Genomic DNA, 19,548 nt, shown 5'->3' with positions numbered 1-19,548 from the left:
TGGGTGTTCAGGATTGATGGTGATCCAGAATGCAAAAGGTCAAGACCCTGGTTTTCTATACCCCCTCTCTTCCTGTATCCTACCTTTGTCTGTACCCGCCATCCCCAGAAGAGGATCTTCCCACAATATTTCAGCTAATTCCCAGGTACTGTCCCCATTCTCTGTGCAGCTGACAACTGAATCAAGGGATCTGGGCATCTGGACCTCCTAGGGCAGAGGCTGGTCACAGGTAGAAATTAAAGGGAAACAGGTTTCCTAAACTGCACTGCCTGTCCCTGGAGTTGTCTCTGGGAGCTCACAAGCAAGTCATGAGTCAGGTCCACTGACAGGGAGAGTACCAAGATGAACTCAGTGGCTCCTAAGATCCGGAGAGATAGGCCGGAGGGCCATCAGCTCTCCAGGGCTGGGACAGTGGAATTCTCACAGAGTGACAAGCCACGCCCCCCAACTCCCCCCCCCCCCCCCCCCCCAGTATGGCTTGTCTGTGCAGTGGAGATAAATGAAGAGAGAAACCAATATCCCTGCTTTTCTGTGAAGCACTTTACAGGTTGGGGGACTTGCCTTAGCTCCCCACCAATGTTAGAACCTACATCTCACTCAAGCTTTCTCTCACATTTGTTCCTCCGAGCATTTTCTGACACCCTGTCCCCTGTGGATGACCCTGTCCCCCCTTCCTACACCACCCTTCCCCCACAAGTGCACACTTGGTCTGTATTCATCTGGTCCCTTCATTTGGGGCTGGGGTCAAATTCAGCCTCCCCTTCGATGCCATCCTGGCACCAGGGGCCCAGCTGAGTGTAGAGGGAGGGTGGATGGGGGACGATGAACCTATGAAGGTCAACGTGGGCTCTGAGATGGGCAGGCAGAGGTCTGGAAGATGGGGCTGAGAGGCAAGGAACTGTCTGCACCCCTATTTCCTTTTCTTGGACAAGGTAGCAGCCAAGTCTTCCTGTCCAATCCCTTGGTTGGGGTCAGGGGAGAACAAGCAGCCATGAATTCAGAAAGGAACAAACATCGTAACCACACTGGCCCAAGTGTCCACGATGTGCCACGTGTTTTCACACATGGTGAGCCCGTGAGACAGACAGCCTTCTCCCTCCTCCGAAAGTGAGGAAACTGAGGCCCAGGGACATGCTTTGCAAACAGTAGAGTCAGAATTTCACCCAGCCTTATCCCAGTTTATGGCTTACTACTTCCCAGCCTCATCTTCCCACCTCAGGGCAGACTTCCCAGGGGAGCCTTGGGGAAAACAGGAGTTCATCAGCTTCCGTTTCCAGCTCTCAAGCCCCATGGATGGTCTGCTTTTCCGTAATATGTGTGAGAGGGTTGGTGGGGAGCAAACATGGGGGCTGTCTAGCTCAACAGTTGTCACACAACTTGGCCTCTCCTGTGGTCTTATCATGGGGTCACTTAGGTGTGTCGCACCAGCTGAAGCCCATTCATTCCCTTTTATCCAGGAAACTGGCAATGACCATGAGAGGGCCGGTTGCCCTCAGTTTCTTGAGTGTAAGAAAAGTCTAGAGCAAGAGGAAATGCTGGGCATGGACTTTGGAAGCCTAAGCCTCAGCAAGCCAGGGATGGGACAAACAGCAACGGGAGGAGGCCCGAGAAGGGACTTGGGTACCAGGCACGCATTCTGCTCCCATAAGCCAGATCTGAACACGTATAATACTGAGACAGCAAGAGATGAAGCACAGGATGGCATTGCTTCCTGGCCACCCAGGGAAGCCAAGCATAAGGTCCCTCAGCTCTGAATTTCCCTTTTTCACACCGGCAGGTGAACGCCTGGACCCGTGGCTATGCCTCAGAATTAATGTTCTGTCCACTTTGAAGGGCAAAAAGCTATAGGTTCAGATCTCTCCTCCTGCCTCAGCCACGGCTCACACTTTGCTGAAGTAGGTGGCCACTTCCTTTCGTGGAGGCTGGGGCTCACTCCCAGCCCAGCCGTTGCTCATCAGCGGTGCCTCCTGGCCCAGCCTCAGTGGTGGTTTGCATTTGTGCCAGCTCGTGAGTAGCCGGTTCATGGTGCCTTGGTCAGTGATGCCTCTCAGCTTCTCCCTCTCTTCTTCTGTCCCGTCGGGGGAACTTTGGGCAGCCTCTGTGGCTGTGGCTTTGGCTGAAGCCGTGGCCAGTACTCCGTGGGTATGACCCAGTCCCAGGTCATGGTTCATAGCTTCGAAGAACTGCTGGATACACACCTTAGCGAAGGCTTTGGCATGTTCTGTGCACGTCTCATCGAAGAGCTTACGCTCAATGTCAATGTAGTGGGACCAGTACTTGCTCTTGAGAAAGGCCACCTGCGTGAAGCAGGGCCTCACGGAGCGTACCACAAAAGCCAGTAACGTGGTCAGCAGCACGAAGGACCAGCCCAGTGCCTGTAGGGAGAGGAGGCTGTCAGCACACCTACCTGTCTAGACCCTCTAAAGATATCCCCAACGGAAGCCAGCCATGGGCCAAGCCGCGCCACCACCTGGCCTCTATTCTCCCCATCAAAATAACCATATACTCCACCTCAGAGGAACCAGATCCTGGGAACATAGTGCAGCTTTGGCAGGGCACTCAGTGGACAGGAGCTAACACTGCATCGCATAGTGAGGCTCTTCTCTACTTCATCTTTCTGTGTCTGTTTCTCTACCTCCAGGATGGGGCTACTAGCAGTAGCACCTCCCACACAGGGATCTTATAAGCACTAAACGGGGGCAATGGCCATAAGGCAGCTCATATATAACGTTCTCTGTTAGACTCTGGTAATGGTAACACTCAGGGGCCGTGCCTCTTCAGAAGGCCTTTCCTGATCTCCTTCTTCCTTCAAGCTCTGAGCCTTTTTCTTCAGCTTCTGGAACTGACACCCGCACTTCTTTCATCCATTTAAGATGGACTCTCAAGGGCTGGAGAGATGGTTCAGCAGTTAAGAGCTCTGACTGCTCTTCCGGAGGTCCTGAGTTCAATTCCCAGCAACCACATGGTGGCTCACAACCATCTGTCATGGGACCTGATGCCCTCTTCAGGTGTGTCTGAAGACAGCCACAGTGTACCTACATATAATTAATAAATAAATCAAAGAAAGACAGACCTACATATAATTAATAAATAAATCAAAGAAAGACAGACTCTCAAGGAGTTCCACTCCTTAAACTCAAACACTCAGACAGAGCAGGGCACCCCTCCCTGTCTGAGGGTCAGACTCCTTTCTGCACAGAGAGGAGGGGGTGTGGGTGGGTGTGGTGTTAATGGTACCCAAAGGCTGCCATGGGGGTGGGTGGAAAAGTACAGAGCATCTGATCCAGTCGGGCCTGCCTTCCATGTTGCTCACTAAGCTGCTGTGGTTACAGAGGGCTTAGATTGTCTTGTGTTCCAAGGGAAGCTGGAAATCTGATTTTTCCCTTTGACAGTTTTTGGTTTCTAGATAAAGCCAATTAATTCTAACGTGAGTTGGAAATTCCATTTCTGCCAGTCACAAAGGATCTGTCTATAAATCAGGTTGCCCATGGCCTCTGGGCAGGAACTTCCTGCTCATACTGTATGATAGTTTAAAGGTCAAACGGAGTGACAGATACTCCTGGGCCCCAGATGAGAAAGGAAGTAAAGAATGTGGCTTTGTCACTCATAGTGGGAGATCCTCCAGGCTGTCTGGGTGGTGACAGAGGGCATGCAGAAGTTCCTCTCTCAAGAAGGGAGGCAGCCATCTTAACTGGCCAGAGCAGGGTGTGCCTGCTTCTCTAGCCCCACTGGAGCGGACACTGCCTCCTGCCCATCTCCCGATACCACACAGTTCCCTGCTCCAGAGCCCACAGTGCTCAGATAGCTGGTCCTTTAAATCTCATCCCAACCACCCATCTCCCTCACCCGTGTGCTCCCCCCGCCCCCCAGTTCAAGATCCCCAGACCGTCAGGTTTCATTCCTGAACCAAGCAGGCACCAGCTGGGAGTATTTGCCAGGGAAATGTACCCAAATGGCTTAGCTACCCACCAGCCTCACTACGGCCTGTGCTGGGAGAGGAAATGGATGCAAATCTCTTAGCCTCTCAGGTCTGAGCTCAGGATGGAGGCGAACCATCCACGCTCTCCAGGTGACCCTGTTTGAAGAAGACCCGGGCTCTGCTTTGAGTCTTGGCTGGGAATGCATGCCTCTACCCACAGCCATCTGAGGGGGAACCCCACTTTGAGAAGGGGCTTTTCCACAAGGGCCCTGGCCTGTGAGGAGACCCAGCCCCCTCACCTGAGAGATGCAACGCAAATACCGCACAGCCACCTCTCGGGCCAGCAGCCAGTTCCCATCGTAGATCTCGGGGCAGGGTACACGAGCCAGCAGGCGAGCAAGTTCTGGAGCGGGCAGGCCCGGCACCAGGCTGCCGTTGCCTAGTGTGGCCACCGGCACAGCTGTGCAGAAAGCACAGAGAAAGCATTTGCCGTCCAAAAGTGTGACAGCCACCCAGACGACAGGGGCGATGAGAGCTCGCTGGGCCATGGAACAGAACATGTAGCGTAGCACGGCTGGGTCCTTGGCCCGGCGACCCGGGGGGCGTTTCCACTCTTCAGCTAGCATGGATATGTTGTTGTTCATGACCAGGCCAAGCAGGAAGAGCACCAGGGGAGGCGTCAGGAGGATGCCCATGCTGTAGACCACATTGTAGCCTGGCAAGCAGGGGCAGTTGAAGTCAAAGGCAGAGTACATTTGGGCACTGGCCAGTGCCATGATGCCACAGATACCGTTCATGAAGGACTCTTGGTTGGACTGCAAGAACTGGAAGATCATCCGAAACTTGTCCATTGTGTCCCGTGGGGATCCTCAGCCTCTTCGCTTCTCACTGTGGCCTCTCACACAGCTCCAGTAGGCCACCCTGCCCACCGGGCACCCACCTCATGACTGGGCTCTCCTGGCTGGACTAGCAAAGCTCAGGGTATTTTGATGAGGTCATTCTTTCAAGAGCCTTCTAAACAGGTACTGGCGGAGAAGGCACAGCGTGACCAATCCTGTGGGAACAGCTAGGACCGTGTCCCTCCTTCTGGCTTCCCTCCCCTTCTCTCCAGCTGCCTGCCACCTAGAGAACCACAGAGCTGCACCAGATGAGGACCAGTTTTCTTTGGGTGTGGGAGGGAGGAGGAGGCGCAGACAAGCTGGAATTTGAGAGGCTGCTGGGCTCTGGGGAAGCATGTGGTCTCTCTGTATCCTTCTCCTGCTTTCAGCCGGGACCCCAGGGAGCAACTCCATCAGTTGAGACAATGATCATCCGATGATATGGAAATGCTGGGGGTGGGAGAGGCTGAGGCAGGCAGTGGTGATTGAACTCCTGATTTTCTTGTCTGAGACCCCAGGATGCTAAGGCTATGGCATCACACAGGTATTAGAGTTGGATGGGACGCGTTGCCTAAGTTAGGGTTTCAGCCTGTTTTGTGTTTGCGTATCTGAAGACGGGTCTGTATTTGTGAGTTATGGGTGGCAAGCTCTTGCCAGGCTTCTTCTTCTACCTCTCTACCCCCACCCATGGCCCACAGGGTGATGGGGTTCCATGATCCTTCCAAGGGGAAGGCTCCCTTTGATCCTGTAGCCTTCAGACAGGCACACCAGATCTAGATCCAATGGGATGATTCTTTGTCTGGGGCAAGGAGAGACTGAGGCAGAACATCAGAAAGAACAGCTTATGTTTTTGACCGTGCATGCACTTGGGGCGGCTGCTGTCTGGGTACAGAAATGTACATGTGACCACATTAGTGGTGGTCTGACTGCATCTTTGGATGTTTCACAAGAGCTGTCATGGCCTCATCTGACTTGTGTACCCCTCACGTATATTGTGTAACCCTTGTACAATCCTGTGGGATGGGATCTTTACCGTTTTACAGAAGTGAGGCTTGAGGCTCAGAGAGAATCATCTGTTAGCTAAAGGCCACTCAGGTCATAGGTGGAGAAGGGGGATTTGAGCCTAGGCTAGCCCTTGTGGGTGGGAGTAGACGATGAAAGGGAGGGTAAGGGGGCGTGTTTGTTTGGTTTTTGTTTTAACTTCTTTTCTGGATCAATTTGTGTATTGAGTGGAAAGGCTACTGTGTCACAAATAGCATATGGCAGGGAAGAATATTCCTTCCCTCCGCCATGAGGCTAGGTGTCTCTGGGACAACTGGAGTCCCAGGGTTGGTGGCCCCTGGAAGACTTATTGTTAAGGAACTCCTCCAGAAGACAGTTGTCAGAAGGAACTAGTGTGAGGGAGGTCCAGAAAAAGAGGTGTCTGTCTGCCCCTGGATCTCCATTGCAGTGTTTATAGACACAGTAGTCTTCCAGAGGTATGGTGTGGGGTTGGGGAAGGGGGTGCCTCTGCAGGACCCATGCTGGGGCCTCCCTTCCTTAGAGGTACCAGCCATTCCATTGATATAGTATGGAATAGTCTATTTAGGGCATAGGGAGGGGAGTTGAGGAGGTAGTAGAGACAGAGAAAGGCAGAGAGAGAGAGAGAGAGAGAGAGAGAGAGAGAGAGAGAGAGGAGTAGAGGCCAGCCATGAGCATGTGGAGAGAGGGGGGAGAGGGGAATGGAGAGAGAAAGAACAGAGAGGGAAGGTAAGGTAAGAGAGTAAGAGAGTGAGGAGGGGGTAAATAGCCCCTTTTATACTGAGTCAGGCACACCTGGCTGTTGCTAGGTAACTGTGGTGGAGCTTAGAAGGAATGCTAACATATATATATATATATATATATACATATATATATATATATATATATATGTGTGTGTGTGTGTGTGTGTGTGTGTATGCATATATGTATATGTGTATATATGTGTGTATGTATATGTGTGTGTATGTATGTATATATATATATTTTCTTTAGAAGGGTCTATTTGAGCTCTCAGCTCAGCTCAGTGTCTGTGTCTCTTTTGTGTCTCTGTGTCAATCTGCACCCTCGCATGACCGTGCAGAGGTAGAGGTCAGAGCAGGATGTTACTGGGTTCCTTCCTTTGTCTTTCTCCTCATGCCTGGAGACAGATTCTCTTTCTGACCCAAAAGCTCACCTTCTATGTGAGTCTGTCAGGCCAGTGATCTCTCAGCATCTGCTTGTCACCGCCTTCCTTGGTTCCTGGCATGAATAACCAAGGGAGACTTCTTATGTAGGTGCTGGGGATTTGAACTCAGGTTTTCAAACTTGACCAGCAAGTTCTCCAAGCCCTTGAGCTGTCTCCTCAGCACCCTTATTTCAAACATAGCTGTGCTGAGAGGCTGTTCATGTAATGTCTGGGGCTCAGGCTTATAAATATATATATATATATATGTGCATCACATCAGTACCTGGTGCTCTCGGGAGAGGGCAGTGGGCTGCCTGGAACCGGAGTTGCAGACGACAAACAGTTGTAAGCTGTTGTGTGGGTGCTGGGAACCAAACCCAGGTCCTCTACAAGAATAGCCAGTGCTCTAATCTGCTGAGCCATCATTCCAGCCTCAGTATTCACTAGTCTATACTATGCCTGGAACTTAATATAGGTGATCAGTTAATAGGTGCCAAGTGAATACCCAAATGTAGATCAAAGGAAAGGATAAATTTGAGGGAGGTGAGAACTCAGATCCAAACAGGAGACTTGCCTTGATGGTTCTAGGTTTCCCTTCCTGGTGAGGGTCTGTGAGAAGAGGAGGGCTTAGGGCCCAGTGAGTGTGCAGAGCTAACTGCCCAGGCAGCTGCTACTGGCAGGCAGCCCAGTGTCACTTCTGTTCTGCCACCGCCTGTCACTCCAGACCATTTCCCACTGGCTTTCCCTAGATTTTCTGGGACAGGACCCCCAACCCCTACTCTCACCTCTGCCAACAGAGATCAGGAATCAAGGAAGGAGGGAGGTTAGATGCTGCTGGATGCACATCAGAAAGCCTTCCTTTTCTAAGAGCCTCTCCGTTAGGATCCCTCTGCTTCCCGTGTGGTCCTCAGTCCCAGACCTTCCCCACACAGGCAAGTGCATGGTTATCCCTGCATCAGAACCAGAGACTGGAACAGGATTGAAGCCTCTATCCTTCCTTTATAATTCTAGAAGGGAGAGTTGCCTGAGCATCCACATGGGTCCTACATACTCCCCCTTGGCACCCCCTTACTTTGCACTATCTGCTTCTTGGTTGCTCCTTTCTCTCTTTAGCTGATCCTCTTCCATACCCTAAATGCTCACTCTAACTTCTCTCTCTCTCTCTCTCTCTCTCTCTCTCTCTCTCTTTCTCTCTCCTCAACAGCTCTAACCATTCCTGTAGCTTTCAGCATCACTTCACCTAGACGTATCCCAGCTAGCATTTCCTGCTTGATCTTGTCATCAGCCACTTGCTTGCTCCTTCAGTCCCCTGTATATAGTACAGGGTATTAAAATGATCCCTGTGGATTCTCATATTTCCCCTTCTTGGAGTAGATGTGGGGTCTGCTAGTGCCCAGGTTGCATAAGAAAGACATGTATTGCCCGAGCCACTGCTTTTTAGAACATGTCTACCTTGCATGTCGGATGTTGTATCTCCCTTATAGGACAGAGTCAGGGGGCCGCAATCCAGGACTAGCTGAGACTTGAAGAATGTGTCTGGGCCCCCAAGATAGTACTCTCTTTGAAAGGAAGGGTCTTTAAGAGCCAGAGGAGTCTGTGTCCCCCACTCTTAGTTGGGGGCACACCTGGAGCTGGAGGCATCTCACGCTTGCAATTATGTCAGCAAAACGTAGTGTGGGTTATGATGGCAGAGAGGTTTGGGGGTGTGTAGCTGTCTTAGTTAGGGTTTCCATTGCTGTGAAGAGACACCATGACCAAGGCAAGTCTTATAAGAACAACATTTAATTGGGGCTGGCTTACAGGTTCAGAGATTCAATGCATTATGATCAAGGCAGAAAGCAGCATCCAGGCAGGCATGGTGCAGGAGCGGAGAGTTCTACATCTTCATTAGAAGGCTGCTAGCAGAAGACTGGCTTCCAGGCAGCTAGGATGAGGGTCTTAAAGCCACACCCACAGTGACATACCTACTCCAACAGGGCCACACCTCCTAATAGTGCTACTCCCTGGGCTGAGCATATGCAAACCACCACAGCAGCATTACCAACTGGGGCCTAAAGAGGGTGCAGGACCTCCCATGGTGAGGCCAGAGGGTCCAGAGAAGGTGTCCTTGGGCTCAGGGGCCATTACCTGGCAAACTTCTCAGGCTCTGACATTTCCTTTCCTTGTGTCAGGTTGCACGCGCACCCCTCCATTGGGTTGTGACCTCATTCATCCTGTCCCTACCTCCCACTCTCTCACTTGTATCTGCTTCACGAGCAAATGCAGCGGGCCCTTTGCTGACTCCATAGATGTGCCTTTTCTGTTTCCTCCTCGTTTTGCTTTCCAATTGTCAAAAACCGTCCCATCCTTTAAGACCAAGTCACATGATACCGTCACTGTCCTTCAGTCTAGAGCTTCGTTGTTCCCCCAAAGCTTCCAGGTTATGTTGCCCTGTTTGCTTTAGATCATCAGCATTTCTAAACCCATCTCTGTCCCCCTCAACAGTGATCTGCTTGACGTCACCTATGAAGCGTCTCTTCTATATTTCCTGTTACAGTGCCTTATGCAGGAGGTGTCCTATAAATGCTCTGAGTAAGAAGGAAGGAGTGGTGTTTACGGTTGGTGGCTTTTTTTAACAGTGTCTGTGTTGCTGCTGCAGAGAGTCCAAGGTGGCCATGCCCCAGCCTCCTTTCCCAGGGTACGAGCTCACCCACGGGAAGCGGCCCAACATTAAGCTCTCTTTCCACTCTCTGCCACAGTTGCCGCTAACCATTTGCCTAAATCATGTCCTGTGCCCCATGCTACTGCAGACATTTGCATGGCTTGACCACAGTCAGGAAGTTGGGGGGAACTGGGCTGCAGCGATTTTCTGGTTTTACCAGGCCCTTTAGCAAGAACCCAGGGTGTAGAAATAGCTTCAAGGAGGGATCCAGGTTCCAGGAGGGTCATCCAGGGGCATCAATACTGCCTAGGGCCCAGAGGAAGCAGAACCCAGCTTTGCATCTGGGAACAAATGAGTCATGCAGGTCAGAGGAAGCCGCGGGCTTGATCTTCCTGTTTGCGCTGCTGGAGACTAAGTCATGGCTTTTCTAGAAGATCCACCAGTGCTGTTTCTCAGGCTTTGTCCCCAAGCTGCCCACCCCTGTCTGGTCCTGGAGACATCCTGACCAAGCTGGGGGCACAGCTAGAACTGTGGGGAAGAGGCCACCTGAGAAGGGGATGCTACTGACTAGGAATTTAGGCAGCAGGCAGCAGAGATGGTGGTAGAAAAGCTAGAGAGGCAGCCCCGCCAGCCAGAGGGCAGATGACTGGCTTAAATGAGCCGCGGGCCAGGCTTAGCTTTGGCCAGACACAAACAGAACTGCTGGAAACTGGTATTCCACAGGAACGTATAAGCTATTTTTAAGCAACCTTCTTTCTTATTTATTTTTGAGATTTTTTTTAATAGTTATTTACTGTGTGTTGAGAGAGTGGTGTGTGTCTGCCCGGGGCATGTGTGGAAAGTCGCAGACAACTTGCAAGGATAGCTTCTCTGCTATCCAGTGGGTTCTGGGGACTGAGGTCGGGTCTGTAGGGTTGTCAGCTGGTGCCTTTACTCCCAGAGCTATCTCACAAGCCCCATCTGTTTATTTTTAAGACGTGGTCTTATGTAGCCCAGGCTGGCCTTGAATTCATTTTGCATCTGAAGATGACCTCAAACATCTGATGGTCCTGCTTCCATATCCTGAGTGCTGGATACAAGTGTGTACCACATCCAGTTTCCACAAGGACCCTCAGTCATGCTGGGCCAACATCCTACCAGTTGAGCCATCTCTCCAATCTGGAAAACACAAACTATCTGGAATGGACATTGTGAGTTAGTGCCCAAGGTTTTCATGAGGAATTACCAAGCAGAGCTTGCTAGAACCTACTATGAGAACCTGGATAGAAGCAAGCAAGAAACCCAACAAGGGCATTGAAGGATAATAAAAAGGTCTAGAGAGTAAACTGGTATCATAGCTCAGAACAGAACCCAGAGCCAGGTATCCTGACACTCAAAGCTAGCCCCTACACTGGTGACCTTGGGCAATGTCAACACCCTTTTGGTTTAGTTTTCTTTTGCAAACAATGATGTGATACTTAGGTGACAAAGGGCTTACTTAGTGTGTGCTCCGAAACTAGGTACATCTGGGGCACATCTGTAATTCCAGAACTGGGGAAGTGCAGGCAGGGAGGTCAGAAGTCCAAGGTCATCTTCAGCTAGACAGAAAGTTGGGCCCCAGGACTCACAAAGCTGAACCAGGAGGATCACTACAAGCTCCAGGCCAGCTAAGGCTACAGAGTAAGGTTTTCAAATGGGGTGGGGGCGAGGCTGGAGAGATGGTTCAGTGGTTACGACTCCATATTGTTCTTGCAAAGTACCCAAGCTTGGTTCCCAGCACCCACAGCAAGCAACTCACAACTGCCTATAACTCCAGCTCCAGGGAATCCCACTCCTCTGGTGTCTGTGGCCAGTCACGTGCTCATACCCGCAGCATCCCCGTACACATAGAATATAATAAATCCTAAACACAGGCGAAAGGGCGGCGAGATGGCTCAGCAGGTAACAGCACTTGTTGCCAAGCCTGATGGCCTGAGTTTCATCTCTGAGACAGACATAGTAGAACAAGAGAGAGGACTCCTACAAGTTGTCCTCTAATTCTCTACACACACACCAAGGCGCATGTGCATGCAAGCGCACGGAGGGGGGGGGCGCGGAGGGGTGGTGGCGCATGCGCGCAACTCCCCCACTAAATACATAAAGAAATACATAAAAATATAATTCAAATTTAAAGTGAGGGTGCAAATAATCATCCCTTCACTAGACTACACGATCAAATGAATAAATATCAGGCCTGTAACTCTATTATGATAATTTTTTGTTTTTAAATGTGGAGTCAATGTCTATGACCCACATCTACAACAGATTTATTCAGACTGTGGCTACTCAAAGTTTGATCCACTGACTAGAAGAGCCGGTATTATGTCGGGGCTTGTTAGAGACGACAGTCTGGAAGCTGAGCTCATACCTGTAATCCTAACACTAAGGAAGCCCGCGTCAGGATGCTAGTCATGCATCTCAGGCCTGGAGTTCAAGGTCATCTTCAGCTAGACGCCCCATCTTCAGAAGAGATGGGGCGGGGTGAGGAGAGAAGGAACGGGCAAGGGAAAAAGGAAGGAAAGGAGAGAGAAGGAAGGAAGGAAGAAGGAATGGAAGGAAAGGATAGACTCAGGAACTCTGTCTGAATGCACTGAATAAGAATCTGAATTTGATCAGGGCCCGGAGGGAACGGTGTCCACAGGGAACATACCCAGAAACTGGATAGACACTGGGCTCTCTGGGATGGAGGCTAACAGGGGAGGCTGGCTTCCAGACCCGTGCCAGTATGGGAATTTGACACGGGAAAACTGCTGCTCTTGGAGCCTTGCAAGATCCCTATACATCGACCTGGTGGCACAGTTTGGTGCCTGGAGCAGCTATAGGGGCACGGTGACTGAGGCCAGGCCCCCAGAGCCTTGGGGATGCTGCGAGATCAAGCGGCGGTTTCCTGGAGTACCAGGTACTTAGGAGGTGATCCACCTGCTCCCGACTGGAGATTGCACGCAGATGGGCCTTTCCGCTTCCACTATCCGGATCCTCCGGGGACTCCGGGGGCTCCGGGGGCTTTGGGGGATCCTGTAACTTTGGGATTCCACCGGCTGGGTCCCGATGCAACCCCAGAGCGCGCAGCTCGCTCTGCATGCTTGCGAAGAAATGCAGCACGCAGCGGTGTGCGAAGTCCCGCGCATGCTCACAGCATGTCTCATCGAAGAGCTTCTGTTCCAGGTCCATATAGTTGCTCCAGTATCTGCGCTGTAGGAAGACGGTCTGGTCGAAGCAGGGCCTCAGACAGCGGGCTAGGAAGGCCACCACTATCACCAGCAAGGTTATACTCCAGCCGATGGCCTGGAGGATGAGAAGGCTTTAGCGAGATGCGGTAGGGCTCTGGTGCTGGTGCTGCACACGTTGTGTGCTTCTTTTTGTTTTCTCCCCATCCTTTACCACAGTCATACATTTCACATTCAGTCAGCATCCCGCCAGGCATCCTCCAGATTCATCCGTCTACCCACATCTTCCATTCATCCAATCGTCCCTCATCTCCTCTGTGTGTCCATCATTTTCCCACCTACCGGCTTTTCTTCCTTCCAGCCATCCACCTATCTTCCCATCCATTCGTGCCTCCAGATGTTGGGAATTGGTTCTAATGTTTTGAATTAATCCATCTCCCCCCCGAAAATCGGGAATCTGCCTGTTTAAATGCTAAAGGTCCTTGTCCCCAGTTTATGGATCAATAAAGAGCCAACAGCAAATGCCTGGACAGGTAGACTGAGGCAGGACTTGGAGATTTGCACGGGCTAGGAACTGGAAGAGAAAGGAAGAGATCGCCATGTCTCGGAGGGAGACGGATCAGAACTGCAAAAATTCATCCGAAATGTAGGTAACAAAGATAAACCGTAGATTTAAAAGGTATTGATTGAGCCAGGAGTATCAGCAGGAAATGTATGCTAGCTAGGTGGAGGATTAGCACTGCCCAGCCTTTGAGCTGGTCAAGACATATTAAAATTAACTGTCGTGTGTGTGTGTGTGTGTGTGTGTGTGTGTGTGTGTCTTTCATTTGCGAATCCAGATGGCTCCTGCCTGGTGCACATGAGTGAGACCCACCAGGAGTCAGACCAGGTAGCTGAACTTACTGTAACATCCATATTCTTCCTTCTGCTTGTGGCCTGCTCACCTCATTTTAGCTCTTCCCCCATCCTTGCCTACATTTCCCATCCATTCTTCCAACGATGCTATGTTTTTCGAGCTACTAAGCTGAGTGTAGGGACAAAGGGGACAAAGTAGGGACAAAGGCCAGCTGTGAGGGAGACTGGGAGCCATTCTCTAATGCTGGAGCCCACACCTGCCCAACTCCTCCTGTCTGTCTTCCAAAGATGCAGGTTTTCCCCAGACTCACAAACAGTGAAAATCCTTATCACATGTAGGCGAGTTTCCCACCATTTACAGTTGTCCTTTTGGTCACACCCAGGCTCCTCAACAAACGAGTTGAGTATTAGTGTTTCCCTGAGGTTCTTCACACCTGAGTATAGGGCTCTGGAGCCCCGGAGATGCTCCGTGTGTAATGAGCTCTGTGATTGACACAGACTGGCACAGGCATTGGTGGTGGTGGAATTGGGAGCCTGGCTGGAGAGGGGCTGTGGATGCTCCAGTATTAGGATGTAGTTAGAAAGACGGGTATCCAGAGCTTGCCTTGCCTGTTACCAGTTGTGTGACTTCGGCCTTGTGAACTAAAACTCTCTGAGCCTCGTTACCCCATCTGAAACATGGGATGTTAAGAACTGCCTCCGTCTCAAAGAGTTGGTCCAAGAATTGAACAAAGGGTCGCACAGAGAATGCTTAACACAGCACCTGGTGTGGAAGTATTCGGTGAGCAGCAATTATATGAAATTCAAGAGGGTCCGTGTCTGGGTGGGGGGAGGCAGGTGTTGCACTACATTGCCAGCTCCACTCTTCTGCCATCCAGCTCGGGGGACTTTCAGGAGGGTGGGCACCTGGGACCTGTTCTGGGTAAGTTGGTATCAACAGCCCGGGGCTCACCCCTCAAGGATAGCAGTACCAATCCCCTTACACCTACTACTCTTGGTTAACCTCAGCCAGGGTTACTATTGCTGTGATGAAACACCATGACCAAAGCAATGTGGGGAGGAAAGAGATTATTTGGCTTATACTTCTGTGTTGTAGTCCTGCATTGAAGAAAACCAGGACAGGAACTCAAACAGGACAGGAACCTGGAGGCAGGAGTGGATGCAGATGCCATAGAGGGGTGCTGCTTACTGGCTTGCTCCTCATGGCTTGCTCAACCTGTTTTCTTACAGAACTCAGGACCACCAGTCCAGAGATGGTCCCACCCACAATGGTCTGTGCCTTCCCATATCAATCATTAATTAAGAAAATGCCTGACATAGGCTGGAGAGATGGCTCAGTGGTTAAGAGCACTGGCTGCCCTTCCAGAGGTCCTGTGTTCAATTCCCAGCAACCACATGGTGGCTCACAACCATCTGTAATGGGATCTGATGTCCTCTTCTGGTGTACAGGTATACATGCAGACAGAGCACTTACATACATTAAATTAATTAATTAATTAATTAATCTTAAAAAATGTCTGGCATGCTTGCCTACAACCCCATTTTTCTGGAGGTATTTTCTTAATCAAGACGCTCTCCTCTCAGATGACTCTAGCTTCTGACATGAAACTAGGCAGCACAGGATCTATGAGGCACGTACCTGTGACAGGCATCGGAGGTACCGAGACACGGCCTTGCGAGCAGGGTTGTCTTTCACCAGCTCATCCTCCTTGCAGGGCACCTTGGCGAGGAAGAGCTGCACCTGGCTGGGGGTCATATTAGCAAAATCCAGAAAGTTCTCAGGGTCAACAGAGTTGCTGAAGGCACACACAAAACACTTCCCGTCAAGGAGAGCCAGTAAGATCCAGACCAGGGGTGCTGCTAGAGCTCGCTGTAGCACAGAGGAACACATGTACCTAAAAGCAAAGAAAGGAGGTGTCAAGGGGCAACCTTCAGCAGCTACATCAGGGAGAACTGTGCTTGTGTTGTGGCCACCTCCTAGCTGAGGGAGCTTCGCCAGGATTTCTTCTGTCTCTGTCTCTCTGTCTCTCTGTCTCTTTCTCTCTCTCACACACAGACACACACACACACACTCGAACGTACACACACAGAGAAAGAGAGAGAGAAAATGCACAGAAACAGGCACACACAGTGAGACAGACAGACACAAACAGACACATAGACAGATACACACAGAGACATGCACAGGCATGCACAGAACACATACATACAGAGACAGACACATATAAACATACACACACACAGAATACAGACACACAGAGACAGACAGACACAGAGATAGACATACAGACTGACGCACACATAGAGAAGACAGACAGACACACAAAGACAGACATACACACAGACACACACAGATATACATAGAGACATACACAGACACACATAGAAATACACATACACACACACAGAGACAGATACATACACAGACATACATAGAAACACACAGATACACACACACACATACACACTCACAGAGAGAAACACACACAGAGACAGACAGAAACATACACAGCCACACATAGACAGACATATACACAGACACACATAGAAACACACAGACACTTACACACAGACACATACACACATGTAATACACATGTACACACACATGGTCACACACCAGCATGGCCTTAGACATTCCAGTTTGGCCTTTAGCTCTCTGTGTGGTAGATGAGGATGACCTTTAGCTTCTGATCCTCCTGCTTCCTCTTCCTGAGTGCTGGGATACAGGAGTGTGCCATCCCATCTGGAGGACGCAGTGCTGGGGTCCAACCCAGGTCACCATGTGTACTAGCCAAACACTTCACCAACTGATCAGCGTCCTCAGAGCTTGGCTGAAGTTCTCAATGGTGTCAAAGCTGAATCACTCTGGAAAGCAGGTCTGCTGAAGGAGCAGACCCAGGGCCGAGGAAAGCGAATCTAGAGATGCTTTACTCACAAAGCTCTCAGCAGAGTGGACCTTGTTCCCAGGTAGGTATTAATACCAGTTAGGACTGAGCTTTATCAGCCGACTTGTGCCAGACTCTGAGGACACAGGGCTACAGCAGAAAAGGTGCTTGTCTTTGGAAGCTTTCAAGAAAGGAAACACAGCCTTTACATAAAGATTACCTCTTGCTACATGCAACAAACAAACAAACATACAACTACTATGCATTCAGTGGGACTGGCGTGACCTGGGTAATTCTTGGAAATACTGAGTCATTTTTATGGTTACAGTAGTGGCCATGAAAAGATAAAAACTAATAGGAACAAAAAAATATAATTTTTCCAGGGCTGTCAAGATAGGTCAGTAGGTACAGAAGGCTATTTGCTAAGGTTGATGGCCTGAGTTCAGTCCCCAGACTCCATTTTGTGGAAGGAGACAACTCCTGGAATTTGTCCTCTGACCTCTACACACACAGAAACATGTTTCCAGATGGGAACTGGAGAACATCTTTAGCTGTCAGTCAGCAGCTGGGGCAAAGAAGAGTATATCTGATCGTGTCAAGTGTCCTAGGTAGCACAAAGGTATGTGAGACCCTACCTGATGATGCCCAGGTCCTTCCTCCGGCGCCCTGCTGGCCGGCGCCACTCCTCCACCATCAACACAGACTGTCTATTGACCAAGAGACCACAGAGGAAGAGGGCCAGAGGGGGTGTGAGCAGCAGACCCAGACCATAGAGGGCATTGTAGTGCTCTAGGCAGGGACAGTTGAAGTCGAGGGAGGAGTACATCTTGACTGTGACAGCAGCCAGCAGGAGGCAAATGCCGTTCATCACCGACTCCGAGCTGGACTGGAGGTGTTGGAAGAGCATCCGGAACCTATCCATGGTGGACACACAGCTGTGGGTGGGACACTGAGGCTTGGTCACTCCAGGATGGGCCTGGGGTTCACAGGAGAGCACCTCTCTTCTTAGACCCACAGTGGACAAAAGAAAAGGCAGCACGCATCCTCCAACCCAGCCTCTAAGGTGCACTGGAGACTGAAGGCAGAGGCAGGCTTTCTCTAAAGGTGCTTGTCACTCCTTCCTTTGTGGGGTGTGCGGCTCTGTGACCAGCCAGACCGAAGCATCTCTAGGCAAATGGGCACTATGTTGTTCCCTTGACTCTCTCTACAGCCTGTCTCAAGGTTTGTATACTCGAGTAGACAGTAGATGAGTCTCCCTGGGGACAGGCAAATTCTGGGTGTGGTGACACAGAGCAGGGATGGAGCAAAATTGTATTTTCTGCTGGAGCCAAAACCTGAAAGCCCAGCCCTGGGAGATTTCTTGTGTGCTTCTGGCTATGTGGAAGGTGGAGGGGTGTCGACTCCTACTCAGAGGCCTCCTAAAAGAGGGGATGCTGAGGAAGAGCAGGAGTCCCATCTCAGGGTTTGCTTTCAGAAGGGCTGGGGGTGGGGATGAAGGCCCTTTCAACAGAGGGTACTGTGTAAGCAAAGACAAGATATAGCACATGATGTTTTAGTTTGTATTCTGTTGCTGTGATACAGACCACCGTCCAATAGCATCATGTGGAAAGACAGGTTTTATTTCAGCTAGTAAGTTACAGTCCATCCTTGAGGGAAAGTCAGGGTAGGAACTCAAGAGAGAGAGGACTTGAAGGTAGGCCTGCTTGCAATTCCACACAGTGTTACTTCTGACCAAGAAATGCACATCAAAGTCAAAGAAGTACAGCAAAAAACATGAAGGGAAACCTTTTCTTGGTTTGCAGAGGTTTATGTGGAACTAACTATCTTATACAACTCAGGACCGTCTGCCTAGGTGATGGTGCCACCCATGGTGGACTGGGCTCTCTTACAATTAACCATCAAAACAATCTCCCGCAAATGTGCTCACAGGCCAGTATGACCAGGACAGTTCCTCAGTTGAGACTCTATTCTCAAGTGCTCTAGGCTGTGTTGACAGTAAAAGCTAAAAGGGCCGCACAGAGTAACTAGATGGCCAGACAGGGTGAGCTCCTCCCCCATTTTATTCTGTTGCTGTGGAAGTCTGGCTACTGAGTGACCCAGGACTGCCTAACACACCTTCCACCACCACAGTATCCTGCTCTAGTGTGGCCATGCCTCAGAGCCTCTGAGCTTGGTATTCAAGGCTCTCCTAACTTCCAGTGACTGCCCACCTTCTACACTCTACTGACACCACCTTCACCCCGAGTCCACTTACCCCTCTGTCTCATCTGCTTTCCCGGGAGCTCACACTTGGCTCTCTGTCCCAGCCACTGTGGTGACCTGCGGAGCCTTACCTCCCACCCAGCCCTTGCAATGTCTGACTCACCTTTGCCTATTGGTAGCCTTTGCTAGATGTGGGGTGGATCTCCCAACCAGGCAAACACACACCCAGCAGCAGGACCCGGGCTGCACTGCGCTTCTGTTAGCATCTGTGTTACTGATGAGCACAGAGTAAGAGAAACTACAGCTTGTTCTCATGACACCGATGCTCTGATCCCCTTTAGCTCATCTCTAGCTTTGTTCTTCCTGAAGCCTGACTGGTACTCACTCACCTTCATCTGGAAGCACTGAGCAGGTTGTAGGTCCTGCTTCAGTTTCTCTCCATCTCTGCTTCCTCCCTTGTTCGTCTCTGTTACCTATTCTTTTCTTCCATCTCCCCAACTCTACTGTTCTGTGTGTGGGTGTGTCTCTCTCTGTCTGTGTCTCTGTTTCTCTCTTGTTCTTGTTCCTCTTCCTCTTCTTCTTCTTCTTCCTCCTCCTCCTCCTTTGTCTTCTCTCTCTCTCCCCCTCCCTTTCCCTCCCCCCTCCCCCCCTCTCCCTCCTTGTCCCCCTCCTCCCCTCTCTCAGGGCTAATACCTCCTATTGCTCTCTCCTAACATCCTGGACACCCTGCCCTGTTGTGTGAGGGATCACACAGATCTGCAAAAGGAATTCTGATGTCATTTTAGCCTGAAGTTTG

General features: G+C 50.6%; 2 protein-coding genes across 2 annotated transcripts; both read right to left on the bottom strand.

The window, feature by feature from the left end:
- Window positions 1-1,880: 1,880 nt before the first annotated feature.
- On the bottom strand, window positions 1,881-4,770 carry CALHM1 (calcium homeostasis modulator 1; the record flags this gene model as incomplete). Its single annotated transcript, XM_080911294.1, has 2 exons — window positions 1,881-2,375; window positions 4,219-4,770. 2 exons carry the CDS (start codon window positions 4,768-4,770, stop codon window positions 1,881-1,883), a joined length of 1,047 nt encoding a protein of 348 aa, XP_080767420.1.
- Window positions 4,771-12,416: 7,646 nt separating this feature from the next.
- On the bottom strand, window positions 12,417-17,472 carry CALHM3 (calcium homeostasis modulator 3; the record flags this gene model as incomplete). The annotated part of the gene is made up of 3 exons (XM_080912082.1): window positions 12,417-12,926; window positions 15,303-15,558; window positions 17,186-17,472. 3 exons carry the CDS (start codon window positions 17,470-17,472, stop codon window positions 12,417-12,419), a joined length of 1,053 nt encoding a protein of 350 aa, XP_080768208.1.
- Window positions 17,473-19,548: the final 2,076 nt, after the last annotated feature.

The sequence above is a fragment of the Micromys minutus genome, assembly GCF_963924665.1.
Source record: "Micromys minutus genome assembly, chromosome: 2".
In the NCBI taxonomy this organism is placed as follows: domain Eukaryota; kingdom Metazoa; phylum Chordata; class Mammalia; order Rodentia; family Muridae; genus Micromys; species Micromys minutus.
This window is presented reverse-complemented; position numbering and strand designations above follow the sequence as displayed.